This window comes from Desmodus rotundus, chromosome 8 (genome assembly GCF_022682495.2).
Source record: "Desmodus rotundus isolate HL8 chromosome 8, HLdesRot8A.1, whole genome shotgun sequence".
NCBI classification, from domain to species: domain Eukaryota; kingdom Metazoa; phylum Chordata; class Mammalia; order Chiroptera; family Phyllostomidae; genus Desmodus; species Desmodus rotundus.
In genome coordinates, this window is record NC_071394.1 from 88,409,570 (window position 1) to 88,435,312 (window position 25,743).

Sequence of the window (25,743 nt, forward strand, 5' to 3'; positions counted from 1 at the left end):
TTCCTTCCATCCACTTCCTCTTTAAACAGCCCCTGCCACCCTCAAACCTCCATGTTAATTTGCTCCTCTGGGGTGAGGTATAGACAGAGCCATAGTGGAGGTGGGGTGTGGTGGGAAGACATTTGGAGACCCCTCTTCTATAAGCAGTATGATCTTAACTCCTTCCCCAGGGGCCTTTGGTCTTGGGTAAGTCCCTTCTCCTCTCAATAGGCTCAAAGGAAGGCAAAGGAAATGCTTTGTAAAATCACTTGAAAATCTGAATTATTTTACTTTGCATACCCTCTCAGTTCATCCATATTCTAGCAAATAGCAAGATTTCACTCTTTTTATAGCCAAGTAGTGTTCCATTGTATATATGCACCACTTCTTTATTTACTCGTCTACTGACAGGCACTTGGGTTGCTTCCATATCTTGGCAATTGTAAATAATGCTGCAATGATCATAGGGGTGCATATATTCTTTCAAATTAGTATTTTGGGTTTCTTCAGATATATTCCCAGAGGTGAAATCTCTGGGTCGTAAGGCAAATCCACTTTTATTTTTTTGAGAAACCTCTATCCTGGTTTCCACACTGGCTGCACCAGTCTGCATTCCCACCAACAGTGCACAAGGGTTCCTTTTTCTTTACACCCTCACCAGCACTTGTTGTTTGTTGATTTATTGATGATGGCCATTCTGACCAGTGTGAGGTAACAGACAAAGACCAACACCATATAATTGCACTTATCATGGAATCTAAGGAACAAAATAAATGAACAAAACTGAAACAGACTCATAGATACAGAGAAGAGACTGATGGTTGCCAGAGGGGAGGAGGTTGGGAGACTGGATGAAAAAGGTAAAAGGATTAATAAGTATAAATTTATAGTTACAAAATAGTCACAGGGATGTAAAGTTCAACATAGGGAATGTGGTCAGTAATATTGTAATAACTATGTATAGTGACAGGTGGGTACTTGAATTATTGGGGGGATCACTTTATAAATTATATAATTGTCTAAACACTATGCTGTACACCTGAAACTAATATAAAACAATATTGAATGCCACCTATAATTAAAAAATAAGATTTTAGAATATTGTAATCCTAAGGAACTAATCAAAGTTACACACAATGAGTTATATATAAGCATGTTTATCACAGGGATACTTACAATGGTAAATAATTGGTAACCATCTCAATACCAATAAAAGTAAATGGATATACAATATTATGACAAAATATCACTTGAAAGTCAGAGATGGGAACAATGCAATTTAGGCAAGAAAGAAGAAAAATTTCCTTGCAAATTGCTTAAGATTCTTTAAGGGTTGGGTTCTTGGGAGAATAAGCAAAAGCTCAGAAATTCTGTTTCTCAAATGGCCCATGTCCCATGGAAAGAGGAAGAGAGAGGAATTTGCAGAACCTTTCCACACTTCCAGGCCTCTAGGACTTGGTGTGCTTGAGGCTTTCGCTTCCAAATGATGCCAAGGGAGGGAGGCCTGGGGCAAAATCCCCGAGAGTGCTCCTTCTTGGAGACCCACGTGACATCAGCTCAAAGGACGGTGATTCCCAACAGTGTTTCCAAAAGTGCTCCAAAGCCAGGCCCCAAACCTTCTGTAATCAAGAGCTTCCCTTTGGCTCCAGATCAAGAGCTGCTTTTGCCTCACTCATCCTTGCCCTCCTCCCCAGTCCTCCACAGATCCTCCAAGGGCCCCGAGCCCTGGTTGTCTCTCGATGGCCTGACAGCTGCAGGCCTCGCTGTTGCTCTAGGGTAACGAGAAACACAGAGCACACAGAGCAGAGACAGAATTCATCTTTGAAGTCCCCTGTCCTCTTAGAAGAGAGAAATCACTCAGTTAGCCCATGGCAGCCTCTTCCAGAGGCCACACAGTGCCTGCAGTCCTGACGGGTCCTGAGATCCCCAAGTCTCTGACATTTCTACAGACCCTGACGCACTTTGGGATGGGAAGGCCAAGGAAATGAATTTACTTATTGTCTGGGTGACAATATGACCAGGATGACAGTTTTTTCTCAGACTTAAGGTCACTTTGTCTTGCTTTTCCAGATGTCTGTATCCTGGCTAAGGGCACAGCCTCAGCATTCGATGGCTGGGCTGCCATTTGAGATCCACCAAACGCTAGTTCTGAAGCCATGAATCAGTTATGTAGCCTCTTGCTGCCTCAGTTTCCTCATTAATGAAAAACTAGATAATAATAGCACCCACCTGATGGGTATTCTGAGCAAATATACATGAAGCATTTAGAACAGCACCTGACATTCAGCTGTCCATAAGAATAGCTCTCTTCAGCTTTGTTTTATATATTTAGGTATAGAGCACCAGTTGAAAGCATTCCCTCGTTAAGGGATGTGCTGATGCAGGGATGTATACTGAGCATTCTATTGCTGCCCACACTTCTTGTCACAGACCCACATGAAGGATAGTACAGGGCATCTAACAGGTACAGAAGAGGCATTGTGTAACCCAAACTAAAATAGAGTTATGAACCCATGAGTAGGTCATTTCTGGACCCGCCATGATGGAGGTTCCAAGGGTCCCATTTTATTTGGGTTCACGGAGTCTCTGCTTTCCTAGGTCTTAGCAAATCTGGATTCTGCAGGTTCCTGCTACTCCAGCAACCCCAAAACTGTGACACTCTGCCATATGCCATGTCACTATAAAATAGGGTCCCAGAGGTAGTCAGGGCCAGTGCTCATGAAGGTGCAACATTTCAGGCACTGGGTGCAGCCCCTGGCCAGGAGCCTACAGCTCGCTTTCCTTCTGAGTGGTCTGTCACTGCATACTGTACTCCAGCTCTGAGGGCAGTGCTGAAGGAGAAGAGGGAGGACAGAAAGGACTCAAAAAAGCTGAAAGGGCAGGTCCACACATCAAGGAGAGGTACCTACAGCATAAAGAGAGGTATTTGCCATCAAGTATCCACCCTCTCCACCATTTATAATGTGGCTACTATAGATATTCAAGTAGAAAAAGCAATGGAAACATAGGAAGAAGCTGCCCTCACCATTTTGATTTCAGCCAATGTATAAAGTTCGAGGGGCATCTCAATGACTTTCAACAGCACACTAGTCAATTCCTTTAGATCAGTGGTCGGCCAACATGTTCTTAAAGGGCCAGCTAGTGAAAATTTCAGGCTTTGTGGGCCACATGGTCTCAGTCACAACTATTCAACAGTAGACTACATATAAACAAATGGGCATGGCTGTGCTGCAACAATACTTTATGGACAGTAAGATTTGTACTACATACAACTTTCACGTGTCATAAAATATTATTATCCTTGTTTTTTTGTTTGTTTTTTGACCATTTAAAAATGTGAAAAATCATCCATTTGGAGCTCATAGGCTACACAAAGAAGCCAATGGATCAGATTTGGCCCATGGGCCATAGTTTGCAACCCTTTCTTTAAGTCACGTGCTTAACATTTCTTAGTATGCACTCTGTCTTATCATCAGGGTAAGTAGTGGTAAATAATTCCATGAGGATTTTCTTTAGTTCACTTGGAAGGGCAACTACATAGGTGGCACATAGGGCTGTTTTTTCTAATTTAAATGTAGGCAGCTTTATTTCTTGGGCAGATCCTGGAATGAGTCCCTTTCATGTTGAGAAGTATTTTATTCCAAGTGTGTAAGCACTGCTGTGAAGCCACAAGCCAATGGGTATCAGGCAAAAGTAAATGGCATCCAATAAATGAATAAATAGCTCCTCATTTCTGCACTCAGAAATAAAATGCTGGCAAGGGACACATTGCATAGGCAATTGCTGCCTTCAGAGACCCATAGTCAAATCACCAATAATGCATTCCTTCTTCCTACTCATTCTAAAGTGATTTATTAATCAGTTGCCTTAGCAAAGCCCTGGTTAGGTAGTAGATAGATTTTTAAAATGATACCCACAGTGCTCCCCTGGCCTGCTCCCTACTTCCTCCTTCTTCCCCCTTCAGGGAACCCAGTTGCCATACTGTGAGGAAGTCCAGACTACTGTACTGAGGAGAGAAAACTAACAGGGTGGCCCCGGAAGATTAGGTACCACATGGAGAAAGAGGCAGTGGTGAGGGAAATTGAGGCAGCCCAGCCAAGCTCCCAGATGCAGGCAGATTAACTAGAGACCCCACCTGACACCATATGGAGCAGAATTACCACACAGTTAAATGATAGAACTGCAAGAATTGCAATAAATTGTTATTTTAAGCCACTTGGTCTGGGGATATTTTATAGTATTGCTGTATAAGTAATTGTCTTTCCTTTCTCTCTTTCCCTTGCTTCTTTTGCTACATAACAAGTTACCAAAATTGGAGTAGCTTAACTCAACATGCATTTGTTATCTCAGTTTCTTTGGGTCTGGAGTCTGGACATAGCTTAGCTGCCTCTTCTGTTCATGGTCTCACAAGGCTGCAATCAAGGTGCTGACTAAGCTGTGTTTCACCTGGGGGTCAGACTAAGAAGAATCTGCCTCTAAGGTCATTCAGATGGATAGCAGGGTTCATCTCTTTGTGGCTATAAGACTGAGAGCCCAGCCTTTTGCTGAGTGTTGGCCAGAGGATGCCTCCAGGCCCTACAACCTGCCCTCATGTCCTTGTCACAAAGGCTTCTCCAGACAGCCACGTTATCAAATTGGCAAGAACAGTCTCTCTGCACTCAGGGGGTTTCCAGTCCCTCTTTTGTGGGTTTTCAATTAAATAAGGCCCACCCATGATAATATCCCTTTTGATTAGATCAAATCAACTGACTTGAGACCTTGATTACATCTGTAAAACTCCCTTACCTTTACCATATTTTATTGGTAGAAGCAAATCAGAGGCCCCACAACACTCAAAGCGAGGAGACTACACAGGGTGTAAACACTAGGAGGTAGGAATCAGGACACTCTCCCAGGATGTCGATGCCATACTCAGCAGAGCTGGGTTATGGTACATGGTGGTGGGAGAGTTCAGAGATACACAACCTGTCTCCAAGGACTCACCAAACCAATGAAGATGAAAAGTAAGGCCAGAAGTAATTACAGTACTGGACATAAAGCTATGTTTCCCTTATGACAATTCTGAGAGACTCTAAAGTTTAGGGTTCAGGAAAAGAAAAGATGACTTCAGACTGGAGAAGAAAAGGGAAAGCTGAGGGCAGACCCAAGAGAAAGGACCAAATCCCCAAAGGATGGGTAATATAGGCCACACCTTTGAAACAGCACCTGTTAATCCACATCGGTTAATCCAGAAGGGCATACCTGTGACATGTTAAGCACATGAGTGAAGAGCGCTTTGAGGCAACGGCAGAGTGGTGAAGGTCATGGCCAAACAGAGCATGCATTTGCTGTCTAAGGAGGCAGCTATTAAGATAATGTTTCCTTCTCCTGACTTCATTTCCTGTTTCTATAATCATTCCTTCTCCTGACTTCATTTCCTGTAGATGGAAGATTACCATCTACAGCATGACACAACACTCTACTAAATATCTAATGGTCAAAAGAACAGAGAAAGATGACTGCTTAGACATTGCACATCATCTTACTTTAACCCAGGGCTAAATCACATTGGGGTTTTATGTACATTTATTACCTGAACCTTCACAGAGAAGCCATCATGAAGAGAATATGTATATGTATGTTTATGTATATGTATATGAGTATATGTATATGAATGTCATGGAACTCTCTAGAATGGAGCAGAAAGGAAAGGTATCCTGCTATTAGTTTTTTAAAACATTTTATTTATTTAATTTTAGAGAGAGGGGGAGGAAGGAAGAAAGAAGGGGAGAGAAACATTGATGTAAGAGAGAAACATCAATCAGTTGCCTCTCATACGTGCCCAGACCTGGGACTGAACCCACAACCTAGGCTTGTGCCCTGACCAGCAATCGAACTTTTCACTTTGCGAAACGATGCCCAACAAACTGAGCCACACCAGTCAGGGCATGCTATTAATTTTTAATCATAGAAAAAGGCCCTCGTGCTACAGAAAGAAATCTGCTTCTGCTTGATAGTACTTTTTGAGTAGATGAAACTGTTTTTGCACAATGTTGAAATTTCCAGGACCCTGGTTCCAATTAATCCAAGGAAGCACCTGGCCTAAAGTCAATATTGTTCCTTTGGAAAGATATGTTGAAATTTGTATTTTGTCTGAAGAATTATGACTTTGCAGCCCTTATCCTATGCCTCTCCCTGTAAGTAATGCCATAATGTTTAAATACAAATATTCCTGGGCAACTGCTCTGCATCAAGTATCACCAAGCAGGAGGGATTCATGTGATTCTGAGCATGAGACTCATATGACAACATATTTGGTGTTAATGAAACTGCTTATTAAAAAGCTCCTTCACCTTCTTTTATTTAATATGGTCCTAAATAATTCAAAATATCCTTGAACATGCTGTGAGAAATATCCATGACCTTACCTACATTCATTAGTGCCATGGCCTCCCTCCCAGCCCCTCGGTCACTCAGCCACCCCTCAGGGCTGTGCACGGTGTACCAGCCATGTACCCAGCACTGTGCTGTATGCTAAAAGCATGTATGACCCTCCCTTCACAATGTATGCATTTGTCAGGAATGAACTCTGACCTCTACCTATCCCTGGAAATCATCACCTGAAATACAGCATGTGAAATCACCTTGATCAACAGTAACATCCATCTTATTCAGGATTGAATTCTAAAGTCAGTGCTTATTGAGAGCATTGCATTCAGCCAAATTTATTCCTAGATACCTCAGACAGGTGCCATGGGAGTCCTACACTCTCTTAGTGAGCCCAGCCCAACTAGCTTCTCTTCCAGCCTCAGAAATGATGGCTGTTTCTCAGGGTGAGCCTCAGGGGAAGAAGTTGGTGTCCATGTACAAAAGGTATGTGTCTTTAACAACCAGACTCACACTTGGTGAGATAAGATGACTACACATGGGGACCAAGAATGAGGGAGGGAATATGGAACATCACACGCTTCCTTGAGGTACACATACCCTGCATACAGCTGAGAGTATAACTGTCATTTGTCTTCTGTTTCTTTTTGCCAAGTGTGTATAGTTAATTCAATTATCAGAAATTAAATATTCAAAGTATGAAAAGCAGGATGAACTTGTTCTGAAAGGTCTCCCACACCTAGAGACATTCAGGGTGGTGCCATTGCCCATGGGGTAGAAAAGCACCTTTATGATACCCCAGGTCAGCACCCTGTCCAGCTGACCTCCTTTTCCTGATGAAATTCCACTATCTAGGTAAGATAGTGGTCACCAACTGCCCATCTGCCAATTTGTGACCATTTGAGGAATTTATTTTATGAAAAACATGGATTACTGGGCCATATTCTCAGAGATTTTGCTTCTGTAGGCTTAGAGGAGGGTCCATGTATCCATGACCTAAGAGCTCTCCCGAAGGAATTTAAATGGCTAATAGCTTGAGGGACCTCTGGGTTAAGACACTCAAAAGGCACCAAAAATATTAATACCCATTATTGATACCCTAACAGATAAGTTCATCAGATAAATAAACGTCAACCTGGAAAACAGTCATTAGAATGGAGAACAAACTTTGACATGAATGGGAAACAGCGCTGGAGGGATGGGGATGGACAGCAGCTCCTGGGGGGAATGAGGGCTCAGGAAGGAACTGTAGCAACATGGAAACATAGGAGGTGGCTGCAGGGCTGCCAGGCTGACCAAACACATTGAACATGTCTTTACGGGTTTCTTCTCTCCTCCAAAAATGTTTCATTTTGAGAAAAAGGAAAGCCATAGCTGCGTTTTGGTGAACAAAAAAACTCAAGGCTGAGAAACCATAGATTGTTATGAGATTAAATTTATACAGGGCACTTATCTGTGAACAACCTGTAGGCTTCAACACAACGAAGGTTCTCTGTGGAGTGCACCGCATGGCCAGCAGCCGCATCCACTTACCTTTCGCTCTGGCCAATTGTATTTTGCAAAGATTGTGTCATAGGTGTCCACGGCCCCATCAGTGATGAGCATGATGGCCTGGCTGCAGATGCTTCCTTGTCCTGTGTGGTTGAACTGTGGGAAGAAAGAAGTACACAGTAAAAAACCCGCCAGGGAATTCTGTGTGTCCATGAGACTTTAGAGGCATGAGGTCTTGGGCTTTGGAAGCCTCACAGAAGGAGAGGTCATGTGCACCAGCAGCCTACACTCTGAGCCTTTCCCCTCACATGGAATGCCAAATTTACTGACAACTTAGAACAAAACACAGACTGCAGAAAAGATTTCTGAAAAACATGCATAAGGTAGGAAGTGAGATTCTAACACACATACCTCTCCTGTCTTCAAGTGTGGATAGCCCTTCAGAATACAAGCCCAGAGGAGCTGGCACAATAACCTTACAAAAACACAGTAGACTATGTACCAGGCAACATCCCTTTCAAAATCTGAGTCTGGTTTGAATGGGTCTAGTGGGTAAAAGCTGACCATATAATAAAATCAAGGAGGTTTTGGACATATAGAGAGTAAAGTCAGGAACATGACAATTCAGGTTACAAGTGTAAGCACTCTTTTTTAGAGTTTGTTTTAAATCTATATTTGGTAGCATGTAACATTTTGCATTAGTTCATGTATGATAGTATGTGCAGCATGCTGAAATTCCAAGATTGTGCCCACTGGTGTACAAAACCCTAAATTTCGTCAGCTGTCAGTTTTACATAACATTTTCAAAAATCCCAGCCTTTGTGAGGGGTAGGCTAGGGTGACTGACTGCACTTGCCAGAGCTTTGTGTGAAGAATTCCCTTAATGAATGTTATTAATGCTGCAATTCAAAGCAACACCATGTTCTTGAAAAAAACCTACAATTACATGGTAATGCCAAGGCATGGGAAACACACAGGAAGACTCACCTTCAGAAGTGAAACTCCATCCATCATAATCTATAAAGTTGATTCTCTTATTCAAAAGTTATTTATTGAAAGCCCACACAATGCTGGCAATATAACATACAAAAATCCCTTCTCTCATGTAGTTTATATTTTATTTGGGGAAACATATAAAAATGAAGGAAGGAAGTAAATTATGTTGTATGTTTGAGTGTGGTGATTCCAAGAGGGAAAAAAAGCGGAGAAAATGGATAGGAAATGAGAAGGGAGTAACTTCAGAAAAAACAGTGAGGGAAGACCTCATTGAGCAGGTGACATGTGAGTAGTCCCTGAAGGAGGTGAGTGTCTGTGGGAAGAGCACTCCCGAGGGCAGACAAAGCAGCACGTCCGATGGCCCTGAGTGGGAGTGCACCAGCACACTCAAACAGTGGACTGTGAAACTGGCAAAGGAGAGAAGCTGCTTTTGAATTGCTGTTGGCTCCTGTTGAACCAAAGAGCTAATAAACATTCAAGTTGAAGTTTAATGCCCAGTCTCCGTGCACTTAGAACTTCAATATGGAGTTTGAAGTTGCAGTAACTTGAAAGGAGACTATACTTAACTGGATGGATGGATGGATGGATGGATGGATGGATGGATGGATGGATAAATGGAAGAAATAAATTTCCTTGTGGCCACACTGGGACAGAGCAAAGCCAGCTCGAACAGGCATAGTGAAAAGCATGTAACTCCATCCCAGCCTGGGATGAGTGTCCTTTTCTTTTAAGATGGGAATACCATGCTTACATGGTTGTTGTTACAACACAGCTTAAATTTCACCATCTGCTGGGCTACAAGTATAAATTTAATCTTTACTAGCTTCTGAAGTAGGTACTATCATTATCTCCACTTTACATGTTGGGAAACTGAAGCACAGGGAGATTAGCTAACTTGGTCAGGGTCACACAGCTGCTATTTGCTGTAGCTGAGATTTGAACCCAGGCAGTCCAGCTGCAGAATCTACTCCCAGACTCACCACACCCTACAGCCTCACAATAAGGTCCTTGAGCAGATAGGGATACATGGTAGCACTCTACGAGTGTTTGTTTTCTCCTCCTTCCTTTTCTCTTCTCCACCCTTTCCAGGGCTCCAGGGTCACTTGACAGTCACCAGGGCTACCCCTTGAGAGTGAGGGAGTGCTCCTTAAATTCTGTGCCCTAGGCACTTGCCTCACTTAAGTCTTGGTTCTGGCAGCCACTCCTGAAACTCAGGCTGGACAGGTGTCCTTGAATTAATGAGCAGACATGGCCCATGACACAAATTAGTAGGTAGGAATACCTGACAATGAAAGCCATCAAAATCTGTTCACATAAATACTATTCTACTATCTTTATTGACATAAAAATATTCCAGAAAATTCTTGCTGAGGAAGATAAAAATAAATTGCAAATAACTTTGTTGCTTTTTCCAGAAACTTCCTAAAAGACCTGTCTACTCTTCAACAGAAAGCATCAAAGGACAATTCATACCTTAAGACTCTTTGAACCCCCTCTTCAAAATCTTCCCCTTGCTGCATCCACCAATCCTGCACTATAATATTAGGATTCTCATCAGGTCTTAACCAAGCCTCTTCCCTCTCCTCCACCCTGGAAGACCCATCTTCAATCAGACTTCACAGTCTCAATAAATGACACAGTCTTTTCCATGCTGAGACACCACTAAGATTCTATCGTGAGAGTGCATTTTGTTTGCTTACTGCCGTACAAAAAAACAGCCTGTAACCTTGTCTCATCAACAGGCTGTTCTGGAGATGTTTTGGGAAGCCTGCATTCAACACGGCCTTCAAGTCACTAACCAAACCCCATAGCAGGCCACTGAATAAAGGTGATCTGTTCTTCAGGTTTCAGAGTCTGCAGAAGGGGAAAAAATCAGGACAGCTTGGGGATGCTGTTCATGAAACTCATTTGAAAACATCCTGATAAAACTATCCCCTATCAAAAAAAAAAAGGCAAGAAAGAGTGGGAAATGAAAATACATGAATAACGCAGGCTAGAAGAAGTGACTGCCCAGAGCTGTTTATTTAAAAACATCACTTTCCTCTCCGGCTGAGTCCTTCATATTCTCTGCAGCAATCTGCAGTTGGAGAATTTTGGAGAATGCAATTAAATTCAAATGCTTTGATGAGTAATATCTCTTCTCTTCATATTGCCTGGAACTTTTTTTATTGAATAGCGAGAGTGATGAAAGTATTTTCCATAATAATAACAATGACAAGGGTCTGATGATGAACTACAATTAGCTCAGTGATTCATCAGTTAACAGAGAAAATTTCAATGCATCCTGACATTTAAAGCATTTGGTTGTGATTAACAGTCTTTGAAATGTCACCGAATTTTATTTAATTGGCTAAGAAAAATTTTTTAAAGGTAATCACTGCAAAGATCATATTCATCGCCAAAAAAGATAATTGCAGTTGTCACATGACAAGGTAGATGCTAACTACTGTAGCAAACTGGCTCTGTGTTCTTGCAGAATCGAATGGATGCAGCAGAGATCAATAGCCAGAAGGGTCTTAGAAGTTTTTTTAACTGCTCCTTTCACAGCTGTTTGTACAGTAACTATAAGCCTTTAAGTCATATGGGCAAATACTGAAACTGAAATGCAGGTAATTGCAAAACAGAATTAACTTCATTTAGTTATAGTAATCTCCGAACCATTCTGAGTTCCAGCCACAATCACAACTTCAAGTGTGTGTGTGTGCATAAGAGAGAGAGAGAATATATGTTTGTGTGTTTAAGAAATAACTTTTTATTTCATATTGGCTTGTAAAGGTAGGCATAATACAACTAAGAAATATATCATGTAAAGATCATATTGGTGAAGTGAAAATAGCTAGAGCTTCATTTTCATGAGAGATTAACCATCTCTTTTTTTTTCAAAGTGCTTAGCTTTTTAATAAGCCCAGTGGTAAAGGGGTTAAGAAAAAGTAAAAATAAAAATAAAAATAAATAAAGAAGAAACTCTTAGACATAGACAACAGTATGGTGATTACCAGAGGGAGGTAGAAGAGGGGTAGAGAGGATAAATGTTGACGGAAGGAGGCTTGACTTGGGGTGGTAAACACACAATACAATATAATATACAGATGATGTGTTATAGAACACCTGAAATCTATATAATTTTATTACCCAGTGTTACTCCCCCCTCAAAATAAAAGCCCAATGGCAAGAGATGAAATGGACATGTCTCTCTCCAAACCTTGAGAAGGCATCGATCCAGGGTTCCAACCAGAATTTAAAGTTGTAGCTTGGCCCTTTGTTCTGGCCAGGTATGTTTCTAAATTACTGATAAGCTGTTAACAGAAATGGGCTGCCCTAAACACTGAGGCTTGCATAAATGTTAATTATCTATGGCTGACAGCCCCTTGGAGCAAGTGAGATGGGATGGCCTCAGGTTCACATTGAAGAAGCTGGCATGGCACCTTTCCTTCTTATTTTTGTCTCCTCTGCAGTGGTGACATTGGCTAGGGGCTGAGACCTAAATGGCCTTCCAGGTACCAACAGGTGTTATTGGTAAAAGAGAGTCTAGGATCAAATCCTACACTTGGCTTCAGAAGCCAGTGTAGCAGAGTGGGAACAAGACAAGTCTGGGAATCAGGCAAAACTGACCACCACACATGCCCCATGCAGTGTTGGCTGAATGCTGCGACCTGACTGGAGCCGGCCCTGTAGAGTTGCCTGGAGACTTGGTGCAGTGAGGCCTCTGAACCTCTACTGGTCTCCCAGCTCTGGCGACACCTCAGCATAGAGATCATTCCATTTAGTGCCGCCTGTTTGCTTTCAGCTTCATCTCATGCCTTTTTCCTGAAAATTCACATTTCCCAGGGTCCCCAACAGTTTTGACAAGGTTTATTTGAAGAAGAATACTAGAGAACACAAGGCAGAAGCCAGGTTTCTAAGCAATTTCTCCCTTTCTCTCAGCTTCCATGGCATGGGCATTTTCTGGCAATGACTGAGTCTCCTCCCCAGCATGAGCTTCCCCAGGAAAGGCCCTTCCACCGTGATCCCAGTAAGACAGCCCCCGCCGTGGTTCTGTTCCCAACTGGATGGCCACAGTGAGAAGGCTCCGATGGAGTCCCGCCCTCCTGCTGTCCCTCCTACCATGAGAGGAGAGGCCTCCTGCTGGCATTAATCTGTGGATTCTTTCCTTCCCTGTTTGGCTTCTCAGCTTTTCCATCCCCTGTGCAACCAATTCCCAGAATTAAACTCCTGCTGTTTGAAATACCTACAGTGCTATTTTTCTGCTTCTTAACATCTTAACTGCTGCTTCCCTGGTCCAAGCCATCATTATCTGTCACCCAGATAATGTAATGGCCTTCCTGCTATTGTCCCTGACCTCCTACAGTTGCTTCTAAACACAGCAGCCAGCCAAATGCTGCTAAAACCCAACTTGGATCACATGACTCTCTTCTCAAACTCCAGTGACTTTCCATTCCAATCACCCAGCCAGAGCGAGAGCCAAAGTTCTCACTAGAGTCTATAGGGCTCCACATGACCTGGTTCCTGGTACCCCTGGCACACTCATTCCCTTATACTCTCTCTCTTCCTCACTTTGTTCTTGTCACACTGGTCTCCTCCTTGTAATGTAAATATGCCAAACATCCCTGCCTCAGAGCCTTTGCGTTTATTTGCTGTTCCTCTTGCTGGAATTATCCACAGGGCTGTACCCTCTGTTCCTTCAGGTCTCTATTGCAAGATCACCTCATCAGAGAGAACTGCCCTGGCCTCACTGTATAAAGCAGCAACATGCTGACACAACGGTGCTATTGTTCTTCACAGAGAGGCTCACCTCATCTGTCTTTTCTCATGAGAACTGGGATCAGCCAGCTTCTTCTGTAAAAGGCCACATAGTAAATATTTTAGGTTTTATAGGTTATGTGGTCTCCAGTGCAGCTAATCAACTCTGCCCATGTAGTATGAAAGTAGCCACAGACAACACACAATCAGGTGGGCATGGCTGCATTCCAATAACGCAGTTTGCAAAAGCAGTGTACAGGCTGTGTTTGGCTCATGGACCAAAATTTTCTGACCTTTGCACTAAAATGTAAAGTCCATTAAGGAAAACAGTTTCCCCATTCTGTTCCCTGGAGTATTATTCTCAATGTCTGACATGAAAGCACACAATACATACTAATTAAATGTATGATACAGCTAGTCATGATTTTTCCTACTACCCTCTCAGAGTAACAAGAACACAAAAGTCACATGTTGTTCAAGCTTAACACAATTGGAAATCAAGGAAAAGAATCACCAGCCCAGAACTCCCTAAGGTATTTCATGGGATGTTAACAGGAGCTACCTGGAAAACCATTCTTTGTTCAAAGAGTGAAGAAAAGCGAGTTGAGCAGAATTCTTTCCTGCAGTACCTATTGGAGCCTTGACTCTGGTACCGTTACTTGGAAATGTCCAAGTGGCTGGAGGAGAGGGAAGGATAGGTATAGCATTCCCTAAACATACTGCACAGAGAAGCCCTTGACCCTCGGAACATTGTCACATTCAGGGATTCAGTGCCACCACAGTGAGAAATGGGCCTGCTCTATAAAGACAACAAGAGTTTCTCAGATGAAAAGAAATCTGCATTATAAGGTGTTTGGGTGTTGAGACACTCACGGTCCCAGAGTCCATCAGCTAGGCTGGTGGGTGAGTCCTCTGAGAAGACTGCACCACCAACTCTGCCCAGCAGGGGGCAGGTGTGGCCTCCCTGGCCGGACCTGCTTCCGCAGACCTCACCATTGGCCACCTCACCCTCCCATCTGTGCCTATGGATACTGCCCAATGACAGCCAAGGCTAATCATAATGCTGGTTCACAACTAAAAAAAATAATCATATCTATTCTGCTGGACAAGAAAAAGGCAGATCAAGGAGGAGCTTACATCACTGAGAATGTTGAAGGCCTCATTCAGAGCTATATCCAGCATTCCAATTTCTTTGGCAACAAGTTTGTCCAGATGCTCCCTGAAGTGCTGAAACAACAAAGCAGAAAATCCATTAGCATCTATCCTGTTATGTGAAATGCCAACCTTGAATGAACAGGCAGGTGTATGTTAAGGCAAAACCAATGAATCTCAGACCCAAATAGTCAAATTTGTTTCCTTCAAAATTTAAAAGGTGAGACTTATTTAATGTAAAACTTACCTTCCATATACACACTTTTTTAGCTTTGCCTACATTTTAGAGAAAAAAATTGTTGAATTCTGGTGAAAAGCACTGAATTCATTTGAAATTCCTGCTTTCCTCTCCGGTTTCATCTCCCAGTCACTTTTAGGACTCTGCATGCTCCCTCCACTGGGCACCCACTCTCCATTCATTCCCTTCTCCCCTGCCAGGCTCTCTACCACCTATTTTGGGGACCTCAGTTTGAATATCATCCCCTTCCTGCCTGAGAACTTCTCCCAGGCTACCCACTGACTTAGAATGTTTTCTTGGCATCCTGTGCTGTGCCCCATGCTCACATCTACCTTGCACGTAGCACTCCAAGGTATGTGAGAGCCTGATTAGATTCTGTCTGCACTCAAGAGGTTCCTAAGACAGGAATGCCTACTCTCTATCCCATGACTATCACACGTCTGATACACAGAAGGTGCTCAGTGACCATCTCCCAAGAGCAAGGATAGAGACTGGATCAGACGAGAATTGTGAGTATGATAAAGGGAATCATAGGCTGGAAATCAGAAGAGTTTCAGGAATAAGCAGAATGGGAACGAGCCTCTTGGGAAGCAGCCCCTAGGACCATCTGGCTATGTTCATTCCACAGAAGCCCAGCATCAGCTGGGTAGTAAAGGGGACAAAAGGAAGTAACTGGAACCCCACATGTTTCTGCTCCCAACAAACAGGCAAAAGTGAGTCCAGGCACATGCCTAGGTACATGCTGTGTGCATGCAATGTCCACTGACCCAAAGCCCATGTCCACAGCTGCCTGGAATTATTTTCCAAATGACCCATTCTGAAACCATTTCTTTTCTGTTGAAAAGGCATCCATGCCATGTCTGTTGAAGAAACTGACTGGAGAAGTCACCAGGAGGGAGAGGGGCAAGAAGGGTGGGCTCATGGAAAACATGTGCTGGTGATTTCCTTGCGTAGGATTATTTGTTCTTGTTTTTTTTCCTCTTACCATACCCTGGTACCCAGCAATGCCCCAAGCATGCCATCAGCATTCAGACAGTGACACCCACTCAGGATATATGCGTCATAGGACCCTGGAACTGATCACAGAGTCAGAGCAGATCATAGAGGCCGATCCTAGGACATATCTAATGGTTCAAAGATGCTTTTCTGTCTGGGCCCCCTCAGGAAGCGCCAGAGGCCTCTGCTCATGGAGACAGGCCATAGGCCTGCTGACAGATGGGACTAGAGTTCAAGTGGACTCCTCCCAGTGATTCAGCTTTAATGACATCATGCCTAACATGAATCAAAGCAGGCTTTAAAGTTGACCATTCACCCTGAGGATATTCATACCACCCACAAGACCCTTCCCTGGCCTGCAGCAACCACACTCACTTGTTTACCAGAGCAGCCTTGGTTATCAAAGCCTGCTCCGTGTTAGGTTCTTAACAAATACCAGGTAACTGAGTTCTCAAAACAACCGTATGAGTATCCATCACCCAACCTTTCAAATGGAGAGACTGAGGCTCCGCACTGGGCCCAAATGCACACACCTCCCAGCATCCTGGCCCAAGTTCTTCCCCAGGTCAGCTTCACCCACTCTAATGCCCTCCTCCTTTCCACAATACACCTGCTTTAAAAAATAGTATCTTATATGCCAGGTATTGGCCATGAGTTTGACATATACCTAGCTTGTCTAGCTCCAGAATGTTCTTTCTTAATCTCTGTGCCTGGGCTGTGGCTGAGTCTATAGGAGATTATCAAGTGCTTGAGTGATGGGGAGAGGAATGCTAGAGACCAAGGAACCAGAAAAAACACACTGCCAAGAACCAAGCCTTGTGCTCCTCCATTCCTCCTGCCTGATGCTCAAGGCCCAGCAGGACACTGAGCTCACAACAAGTCTTGCATGAGCACTCCATGAACAAATCCTCGAAGTTCAGGGAATCTAAGGAAGCCCAGGCATCCTGGCTACGAGTGAGCCAGAGGGGATCAGGACAGATCAGTCTAACTTCACCAAACACAACCACCCTGGGAAACAACTTGTGGGTGAGGTGACCACCAAGAGGACTTAGGCTCCGTGAGTGTTACCCCATGCATGCCCATCATGCTGCTAGCAGAGAGGCTGGTCCTTAACCAACTCCAGGTTCACATGGCAGTGACCAGACCCTGCCTTGACAGGTTCATTCTATTCATCTGATATCATTTCTGTCAACTGCATTTAATTGAGCTCAGTCACATAAGTTTACACAGTATTGGTTTCTTTTTTAATAAGACAGCAACCCCATTTAATTTTCCTTTTAATCCATGGGCAGCTGCATGTCGTGTGTAGAAAGATGCTTCAGGCAATGGTTGCTTTTATTACTGGATATTTAAGGGTAAAATGTAACAACATGTCAGAGAATTTGCTTTTAGAATAAGGTCACTTGTGACTTTGTTTTTTTCTGGTCCATATCTAGTCCATACAGTAGATGGAAAAATATTTCCTCAGGTTGAGGGGTTCCAAATGATGTCACAGATGAAGAACTCTCTGTTTCTTTCTCCAGCCCTCTCCCTCTCATCCAAACTCCCTTAGCTCCTACTCCATAACCTGAAAAAAATCAGCTTCATATTCCTGGTCTTCCAGGCTGCATTAAACCCACAGCCCGATGCTCTTTTTACACAAAACTGGGACCTGCCTTCCACAAAAACGTCCCCCATGATCGGCTTCCACTAAGAGCTGTTCTCCTCTATGGTAGCCATGAGCCACATGTAGCTATTTAACATTAAATTGAATTAAAACAACCTTCAATTAAAAACTCATTTCCTCATCCTCACTAGCCACATTTCAAGTGCTCAATAGCCCCATGTGGCTGGTGGCTGCTGCACGGGACAGTGAAGAAGAAAGAGCATCTCTCTGTCACTGCATACAGTTCTATTGCACAGTGCTGACCTGGAGACACAAGGGCCTTCCTCCTCACCAAGCCATTGACCAATGGTCAGTAGGAGGAAACTCTAAGGCTTGTACTCAGTGGATGTGTATATTTTTGCTTGTCCAGCATCCATTCCCCTTCTTCTGATTTTCCTTCTCACTGACTGCTCATAATTTATATGATTTAGGGAAGGCTAACATCCTTTTCCCCCCTTCCCAGATCAGGGGATGGGCCCATTTATCAGGCCGGTCCAATCTGTGAATTCCATCTCATTGCCTGTGGTCAGGCATGGGCACATCATGCATGTGGGGAAGACGACTCTCCACCGAAAGGACTGAGAGGTCAGGGAGGAAGCCTGATGCTGCCAGCAGCCATTGAGCCACTGCACGGGAAGACCTTACCTGAATAAAGGTAACAGTCCAGAGGAACAGAGCCCACAGTGGAAGGGGCAAAACAGAATCATAAGAACATGGCTTAAGCCCCTAGATCCAGCCATGCTTAGCATTTTCAGGAAAGTGAGCCAATAGATTTGCTTCTTTGCCTGACCAGATTCAGCTGGATTTGGGCCCCTTAATAGAAAGGACCTTGATGGCCATGACTGTCACATTGACCCTGGCTTAGGCAATATCTCCCTGAAACTCCCCTTGCACTACAATCTTCCTCCTCATCTCAAGTATGCCTGCCCCCTCCTCCCCTCCTTAACCACGGCATTTCATGATTTTCACACATTGTGTGAGTACCTGTGCCATAGGAAGCAGGGCACTTCATGCCCAGCATGCTCTAGGTATGCTTTCACTACTATGGCATGGAAGAACTTGCTAAAGATGAATCTTAACCATGTGCCTCCAAGGTTGGTGTCTGAAAGGGATTGAGGAAACCTGGCTAACTGCCCTGGCTAACTGCAGCCTCCTTATCAATACAGATTTCCTTTTTTCTACTACCAGTTGTGGCTGCTCTAAAATTCAAAAATTGTTATATTTAATGTAATCATATTATAATCATTATATGTAAGCAATTGGTATGTAGACACCATGGACTCTGGAGAACAAAACAATAACAATTGAACTAGGATTCAGGAGACTGAATCCTAGTTTTGGTTACACCATTTACCAACTATGAAGTCCTGAGGCAAGTCGCTTTGGCTCTCAGGCCTCAGTTTTACCCCCTGTGAAGTGGAGATGGGAAAGCTCCCTCACAGCAGGTGGGAGAGTGAGAGCAGCAGTGCCTCTGGGCAGCAGGTTGGAGCAGGCAGCCTGAATTCCAGCTCCCAATCTGCTACTCACCCTCTCTGTCAGCCTGGAAAAGGTACTTCCTTCACCTGAGCCTTCATCTTCCTCTTAATGCAAGGGGGGTCAGGCTAACCTCTCACTGATATTACAGGAGAAGAGAAGCTATCTGAAAGAACCGTGATGTCAGAAAAAGGCAAGACATTTAATTTCATTTCCACTAAAAGAAATATTTTGGGGGAAAAAATCCTATACAACATCCCCTCTGCCATCTTCCTGGTTTGCAACTTTACAATCTAATGCACCTTGAAAAATGACTTATTTTGCCCTCGAAGGTCCAAGTTTTATTAAATGGAGAGAGACACATGGTTGATTTCACTGACACCAAGACCTGCATGTCTTCCAGAGCCAGCACAGGGAACAGAAGGTTCAAGGTTGCCCGAGCCAGGAAGACACTCCTCAACAACTGTGTGCCAGAAGGTGGCCAGTTTTCATTATTTTTCTAAATTAAAATAAACAATTTATTGGAAGTGGTGACAGTTCCATTTCATTATTAAACTTCAATAAAGGAGGAGGAGGGTGGCTTTTTATCTTTGCTTCAGGCATTCATGTAGCATATGCCACTGCCTGGGAAAAGGCCTCGCTTCCAAAGCAATTAAGGCAGCTTAATGCCCAGGGAGGTGAACCAACATGAGCACTACGGCTTCCTGTGCCCAGATGCCAGCAGGCACAGCGAGGCCGCTTATCTCTGAGAAACATGCACAACATCCAGGCCAGTGGGGGTCCTGCTGAAATAACTCTCTCCTTCCACCAGCATTTGGTTATGTTGAATCAACAGTGATAACTCTCTCTGTGATAATAGCAATCACGTTTTTTTCCCTGTCCGTATAATTATAATGAATGCTTGAATCCTCCCAATTAAAAGAAGGGGATGAACATGAAAGTGGACATCAGGAGACAAACCACCTTCCATCCATAGGTGGATGGTCCTTGCTGGGGATATTTGAGGAGGAGGCTAACAGTTCCGTATCGGTGATGCCCGTCAAGTCACCCCCATTCAGCAGACCTGAATTTCATACCCATTAGGTATGGATGATGGTCACTGCAACAGCTCAGCTGTGGGAAGGCTTTCAGAAACTGTCACCCCAAGTCCTCCCATGGCCACCAAGTCTGGCTGAATAACAACTGCAGGCCAGGCACTGCATACTTCTCCTGTGCTACCTCACTTGATGCTAACATCCCTAAAGGAAAGGTACCATTATGTTCCTATTTTACAAAGCAAAAGGTAACTCAAAATAGTGAGACACTTGCCCAAGATGGCAGGACAAGTATGAGGAAAGTGGGTTTCAAAGTGCTGAGCCCCATATCTGAAGCCCTAGGTAGACTATCTCCTCCCAACACCCAGGCACAGCTCCCATGGCTCCTGATAAAGTCCAGTATTCAGGGCACAGAGCCTGTTGGACCCTGTGCAAAGCCACCATCCCACTCAAGGCTGGCTTCATGGGCATGTGACCTATGCAATCGCACAGGGCCCCATGTTCATAAGGTCCCCGTGCTTTGTTTAATGTTTCGCTGTTACTGCCCTGAAATTCTTAATAACTTTACTTTTGAATTTGTGATTTTTAAATGAAGTCCAATGGAATAAGAGCATGTGTGTGAGCAAAGGAGATATGGGAAGTCTGCTGTCCCTATCATGGTGTTTATCAGTGCAGGTGTGCATCAGTCGTGCTTGACTTTATTAGGTACTTCGCACTGAGGCTTTCAGGTGGCAAACTCCAATGGAGGAGCTAAAGGTGAGAGCACCCTGGTGAGGCTCTCCAATTTTTAGCTCTGTCAGTAACACACATGGAACAACTTCTCTGCTCCTGAAACAGGGATATTGCTCACATCAGTTAAGTCAATGTCCCAAAGATCATGTCCATCGCATTCTGATATCAAATTCCTCATTGAAATTTCCAAATAAACCTTCAAAACTCTATGATAAGTCCCACTACCACTGAGCACCAAACTCGAACTGCAGTAACCCATTGGTCAGAGACCCAGGGGGTGCCCACAACTGTCTTCTGACCTGACTGGGATACTAGACCACAAGATGATTTAATATAAATACAGAGTTTTTGTCCTGATATAATTCCTCCTGGTAATACCTGCCCAACCCCAACCCTGGGTGATTCCCCCAGGTTCTGGTATAATCTGAGAAATCCCTTGCCTGATTTTTTTTCTGATACTGGAGAGAGAAGAAAGGAGAGAGAGAGAGAGAGAGAGAGAGAGAAATCAATGTGAGAGAAATGTCTATTGGCTGCCTCCCATATGCACCCTGACTGGGGTTCAAACCTGCAGACTTTTAGTCTGTGTAATGATGCTCCAACCAACTGAGCCACACCAGCCAGGGCCCCTAGCTGAATTTTAATGAATGTTTGGGCACATATAATAGTGACCTAGGGCAATGCCTAATCAACATATTTGACAGGAAAGTCACTCATCTTGTGACATGGCCACCTCAAAGCCTGGGCTCCAGAGAATCAGACTCTCATCTGATTCCAGGCGAGGAAAGCAGACAGTGACATGGTATTTCTCAAACATGAAAACAGAATATCCCAAGAAAGCTGGTATTAAAGAGGCAGGTCCAGATGTTTACAATTTAGGGGAGAAAGTACAGACACTGATTGGACCTTGTCTGAGCCAGTCCCTGTTTCTCCTTCATGTCGTCTATAACAAATTGAAGGGTCTGAGGGTAGCAGCTGTTTAATGCTAATGCCAAATTGGAGACAAGATGGATCTTTTGGATGGGAACAATGAATGTTATTTTGTACCAGGTAGTCAGATTAGCTGCAAGCTCATTTCCATGGAAAGAACACTAATTATGTCATGTAAGACGATGCTGATGAGCCCAGGACTGGCGATTCTCCACAACTGGGAAATATCTACAGGGGAACAGGAGCCTCCATGAAAGCGGTCCGCAGCGGGCAAGGCTGGGTCCAGGGAGACTTGCTGCCATTTTGGATTAGCTCATTGTCCTCCCCGTCCGGTGTCTGAGGGAGCCAGCTCTATGAACCTCCAAGAGACTGAGGAAAGCCACAGCCCAAATCCTACGGAAGTGCCAGCTTTGTGTCTCAGCTGGGCAGGAGGGCAGATGTGAAAACAGCAGGCCTCGCCCTTCACATCTTTCTGACAATTCCCAAGGTCCAAGTTCATCTTTTATAAACTTTATGAAAACCTTGATTTGATTCAAATGTGTTTCTTGGAAGAAGAATGGTTTCATCAGCTGCGGTGTGCAAGGGCAGACAGAAGTCACAGTTTCAGTTAATTCCGAACGAGGTGCCAAGCTCTTTGGATGCTTTGACTCTAAAGAGATGTGTACTTATAGTCAGCTCCCAGAAAGAAGGTAATGCAGGGCTCTTCTCATCAAACCACCCCCTCACAGTCAGGGTGACAGTCCTTTATGCCAACAGCAAAGCTACAACCCAGTGTGGAAGGTGCTGGGTGCTGAGGACACACATGTGGAGCCACGGTTCAGGGGGTGGTGATGGATGTGCCCTCACCGGCCCATGCTCACCCATTCAGGGCAGCCTCCTTTGTGTCTGAGACAGGTTAGCAAAGAGGTGTGACCTGTGACACAACAAAAGTAGAGCTTTTCTGTATGATCACTAGGAAGATTCATAAATTGATTTATAAAACTTGTATTTAATTAATATGTATTTACTTCAAGTATATACCTGCCTTCCTACCTACATATATAGATAAGTAGTCACACCTGAATTTGATCGAGTCAGAATCCTATCAATTTACTAAAATATAGAGGACAGCTGTGTGGTCAAGAGCTCGCTGGTGGCATGAAGGACACAGAGAACCAGGGATAGGCACAGAGAGACTGAGCCCCAAGAGCATCTTTGAGTCTCTTACATGTTCCTGGACTGCTCAGGAACTAGTCTGCTCAGTGGTCAGAGGTAGAGTTCCCAGACAAAATACAGGACACCCAATTATCTTTGAATTTCACACAAACAACAAATAATATACTAAAAATTTCTTTATTATTTACCTTAAATTCAAAATTAACTGGGTATGTTGTTTGTTTGTTTGTTTTCTAAATTTGGCAACTCTACACCAGACCAATTTCAGCAATATTTTTATCAAAAAATTTCTGAGAAACACTCTGATTAGCACAGCTTGGGTTATAATGTCTGGGCCTGAATCAACCAGGTAGCCAGAGAGCGCAGTCCTTGACTTACTCCGGCCTGGATTATATGCACATTTCTGAACTTGAGATTAATAGCAAGAACTAGGCTAAGTCCCACATAACCTTCACAAAATGAACTTGCTAAGGACAGACAGAGGGAGGCAGGATGCTAGACAGGTAAGAACTATGGCACAGTCAACTTATAAGCCACTCTAGGAGAAGTGCAGCCTTTCACCAGCTTAGTTCACATTCTCTGAGAAATGTGCTAATGTGGCCAGGGCAGCAAAGACATCACACACACACACACCCCCCGAGCATGTGCCTGACTCTGCAGCATGTTGAAGGAGGAACATGAACAGTAAGCAGACAAGAAACAAATGGTAGCTTTTCTCAGGGAAAATCACAATCTGCTTCTAAAAAGTTAGAGAAAAGTGTTTCCAGAAAATAGGGGGGCTTGGGGAGGGTTTGAGGCCTAACAGAAAGGGAATGACTAAGACAGAAGGGAAGATTGACAACTAATATTTATAGGGTGCTTTGTACATACCAGCTTTGGCTTGAGAGCTCATGACTAGTGTCTCCTTCAAGCCTTACAGCAGTCAATCTTGCTTGAATGATATCCCATCACTGCCTACTTCGGTCTCCCTCGCAGTACCAGCTCCCCAGTGACCTTCAGTGACTCTCAGGACCTGACACTCACACCCACACTTCACCAGGGTTGGGCTCTGGGACCCAGAGGATACTACAGAATACAGCAGAGGTGATGGTATGCCACCTGCAGGATGAGGTGGTATGACCCTGTGGTTTCCATCATGGGTGCTCTCCTGATCTCTTTTGGATACTCTATGGGAAGCCAACTTCTTTGTAGGGAACAGTCCTGTGGAGGTGCCCATGTAGTGAGAAACTGAAGCTTCCAACCCACTGCTGTCAAGGAGCTGAGCTCTCTTGCCAACAGTCACATGAATGAGCTCAGAAGATCTTCCACCCCAGACAAGCCTTTGTATGTCTGCAACCCTCAGCCAATAACCTCAGTGAAACCTTATGAGAGACCTGAGCCAGAATCACCCAGCAAAGCCACTCCTGGATTTCTCACCCTTGGTAACTGTGAGACGATACATGTTTGTTGTGATAAACTATAAAATTGGGGGGAAATTTGCCACACAACAACAGATAATTAATACACCTGCACCCAGAATATCTTGAAGCACATCCCAGACATATTATTTCACATGTAGCTATGACAATATAATATGTTTCTGAGAGATAAAGACTTATAAAAACAAATGCACAATACATGCTTCACATTGTGTCCATCATAGTCACACAGCTTGAATCAGATTCAAATAAGGTCCGTACAATGTGATTGGCTGAGGGTTCACTCAAGTCTCTCATTCTAGAGTCCCTTCTCCATTATTTTGCTTTTAATTTTCTGTTGAGGAAACAAAGATGTTTCTCATGAAGAATGTCCTGGAATCTGAATTTTGCTGATTGCATTCCTTAGGTGACATTGAACATGTTCCTCTGTCCCCTATATTGTAGTAAACTGATCAGATTCTGGCTTGTTCAGATTCAGGTGTGACTACTTATGCATGTCTGTAGGCAGCAGGCAGGCAGGCAGGTAAATATTTGGCATTTACTTCATTGGTGCTGCCATTACTTCCTTCATACTAATATCTGAAAATCCCCTGTGATCCTGGCAGCCACTGATCCTCAATGCCTAGGTTCATTAATTCATCAGGAATGACATATTGACTCTCTCACCCCTATTTATTAGATAAATATTTCTGGAAATTTCTAGAAATAGGAGGTTCTCTTCTTACACTATTTAGTTATCTGAGGAGCCATTTATAGAGGGAAATTGGATAAATGTTTGCTGCTCTTTGTTTACTGGTTTTAAGGAAAATGATTGGTCCAAAGATAGCTAATGAGGGGCTCCCTCCCTCTTTTTTAATATCATGACCTTATAGTTTCTCTGCTTCATTTTTTTTTAGTGTCAACGTGTACTGTAGCACATATTTTTGTATTTCAATCTGAAGCTGATTTGTGGCCAGTGGGAGCCTCTTCTCTTCAGGTTTGCACCCAAGTCCTTTTGCAATAGTCCACGCAGCTGCCTGCTGTTACAACAGTCCCAACCTTCCAGGCTCAGCTGGTTCATTTTCCACCCCCACCTAAAGTTGGCCATTTTTCCAACAGCCCAATAAAACCCCCATTCTTAACTACTCATACTCTACAGCCTCTGTGTTTTCCTTGGGTACACACCTGGGAAATGAGAGGGAAGGAAGAAAAGAAGAAAGATCAAACAGAGGCCAATGGAAGGGGCAGGGAAGTAAACAGTAGTCTTAAGAAGCTCATAAAGGATGTAAAATGTGGTGGGAATCATATTCCAATTTTGTGATGGGCAAAGTGACAAAGAAGTAAGGTACTTGATAGACATAGGTTAGGACTTTACTTCAGAACAAGAAACATGGTAAAAGAAACAAAGGCTGGAATTAGAAG

The 25,743-nt window shown here is 43.7% G+C and overlaps 1 protein-coding gene across 1 annotated transcript in view; it reads right to left on the bottom strand.

Moving 5' to 3' along the window:
- CACNA2D3 (calcium voltage-gated channel auxiliary subunit alpha2delta 3) overlaps positions 1–25,743 on the bottom strand; it is an 870,474-nt gene that overhangs the window by 402,002 nt on the left and 442,729 nt on the right. The window contains exons 10-11 of the mRNA XM_045192346.2: positions 14,710–14,799; positions 7,879–7,992 (exon numbers count right to left, since the gene is read on the bottom strand). Coding sequence (XP_045048281.1) covers positions 7,879–7,992; positions 14,710–14,799 — 204 coding nt within the window. The remainder of the gene's footprint in view (positions 1–7,878; positions 7,993–14,709; positions 14,800–25,743) is intronic.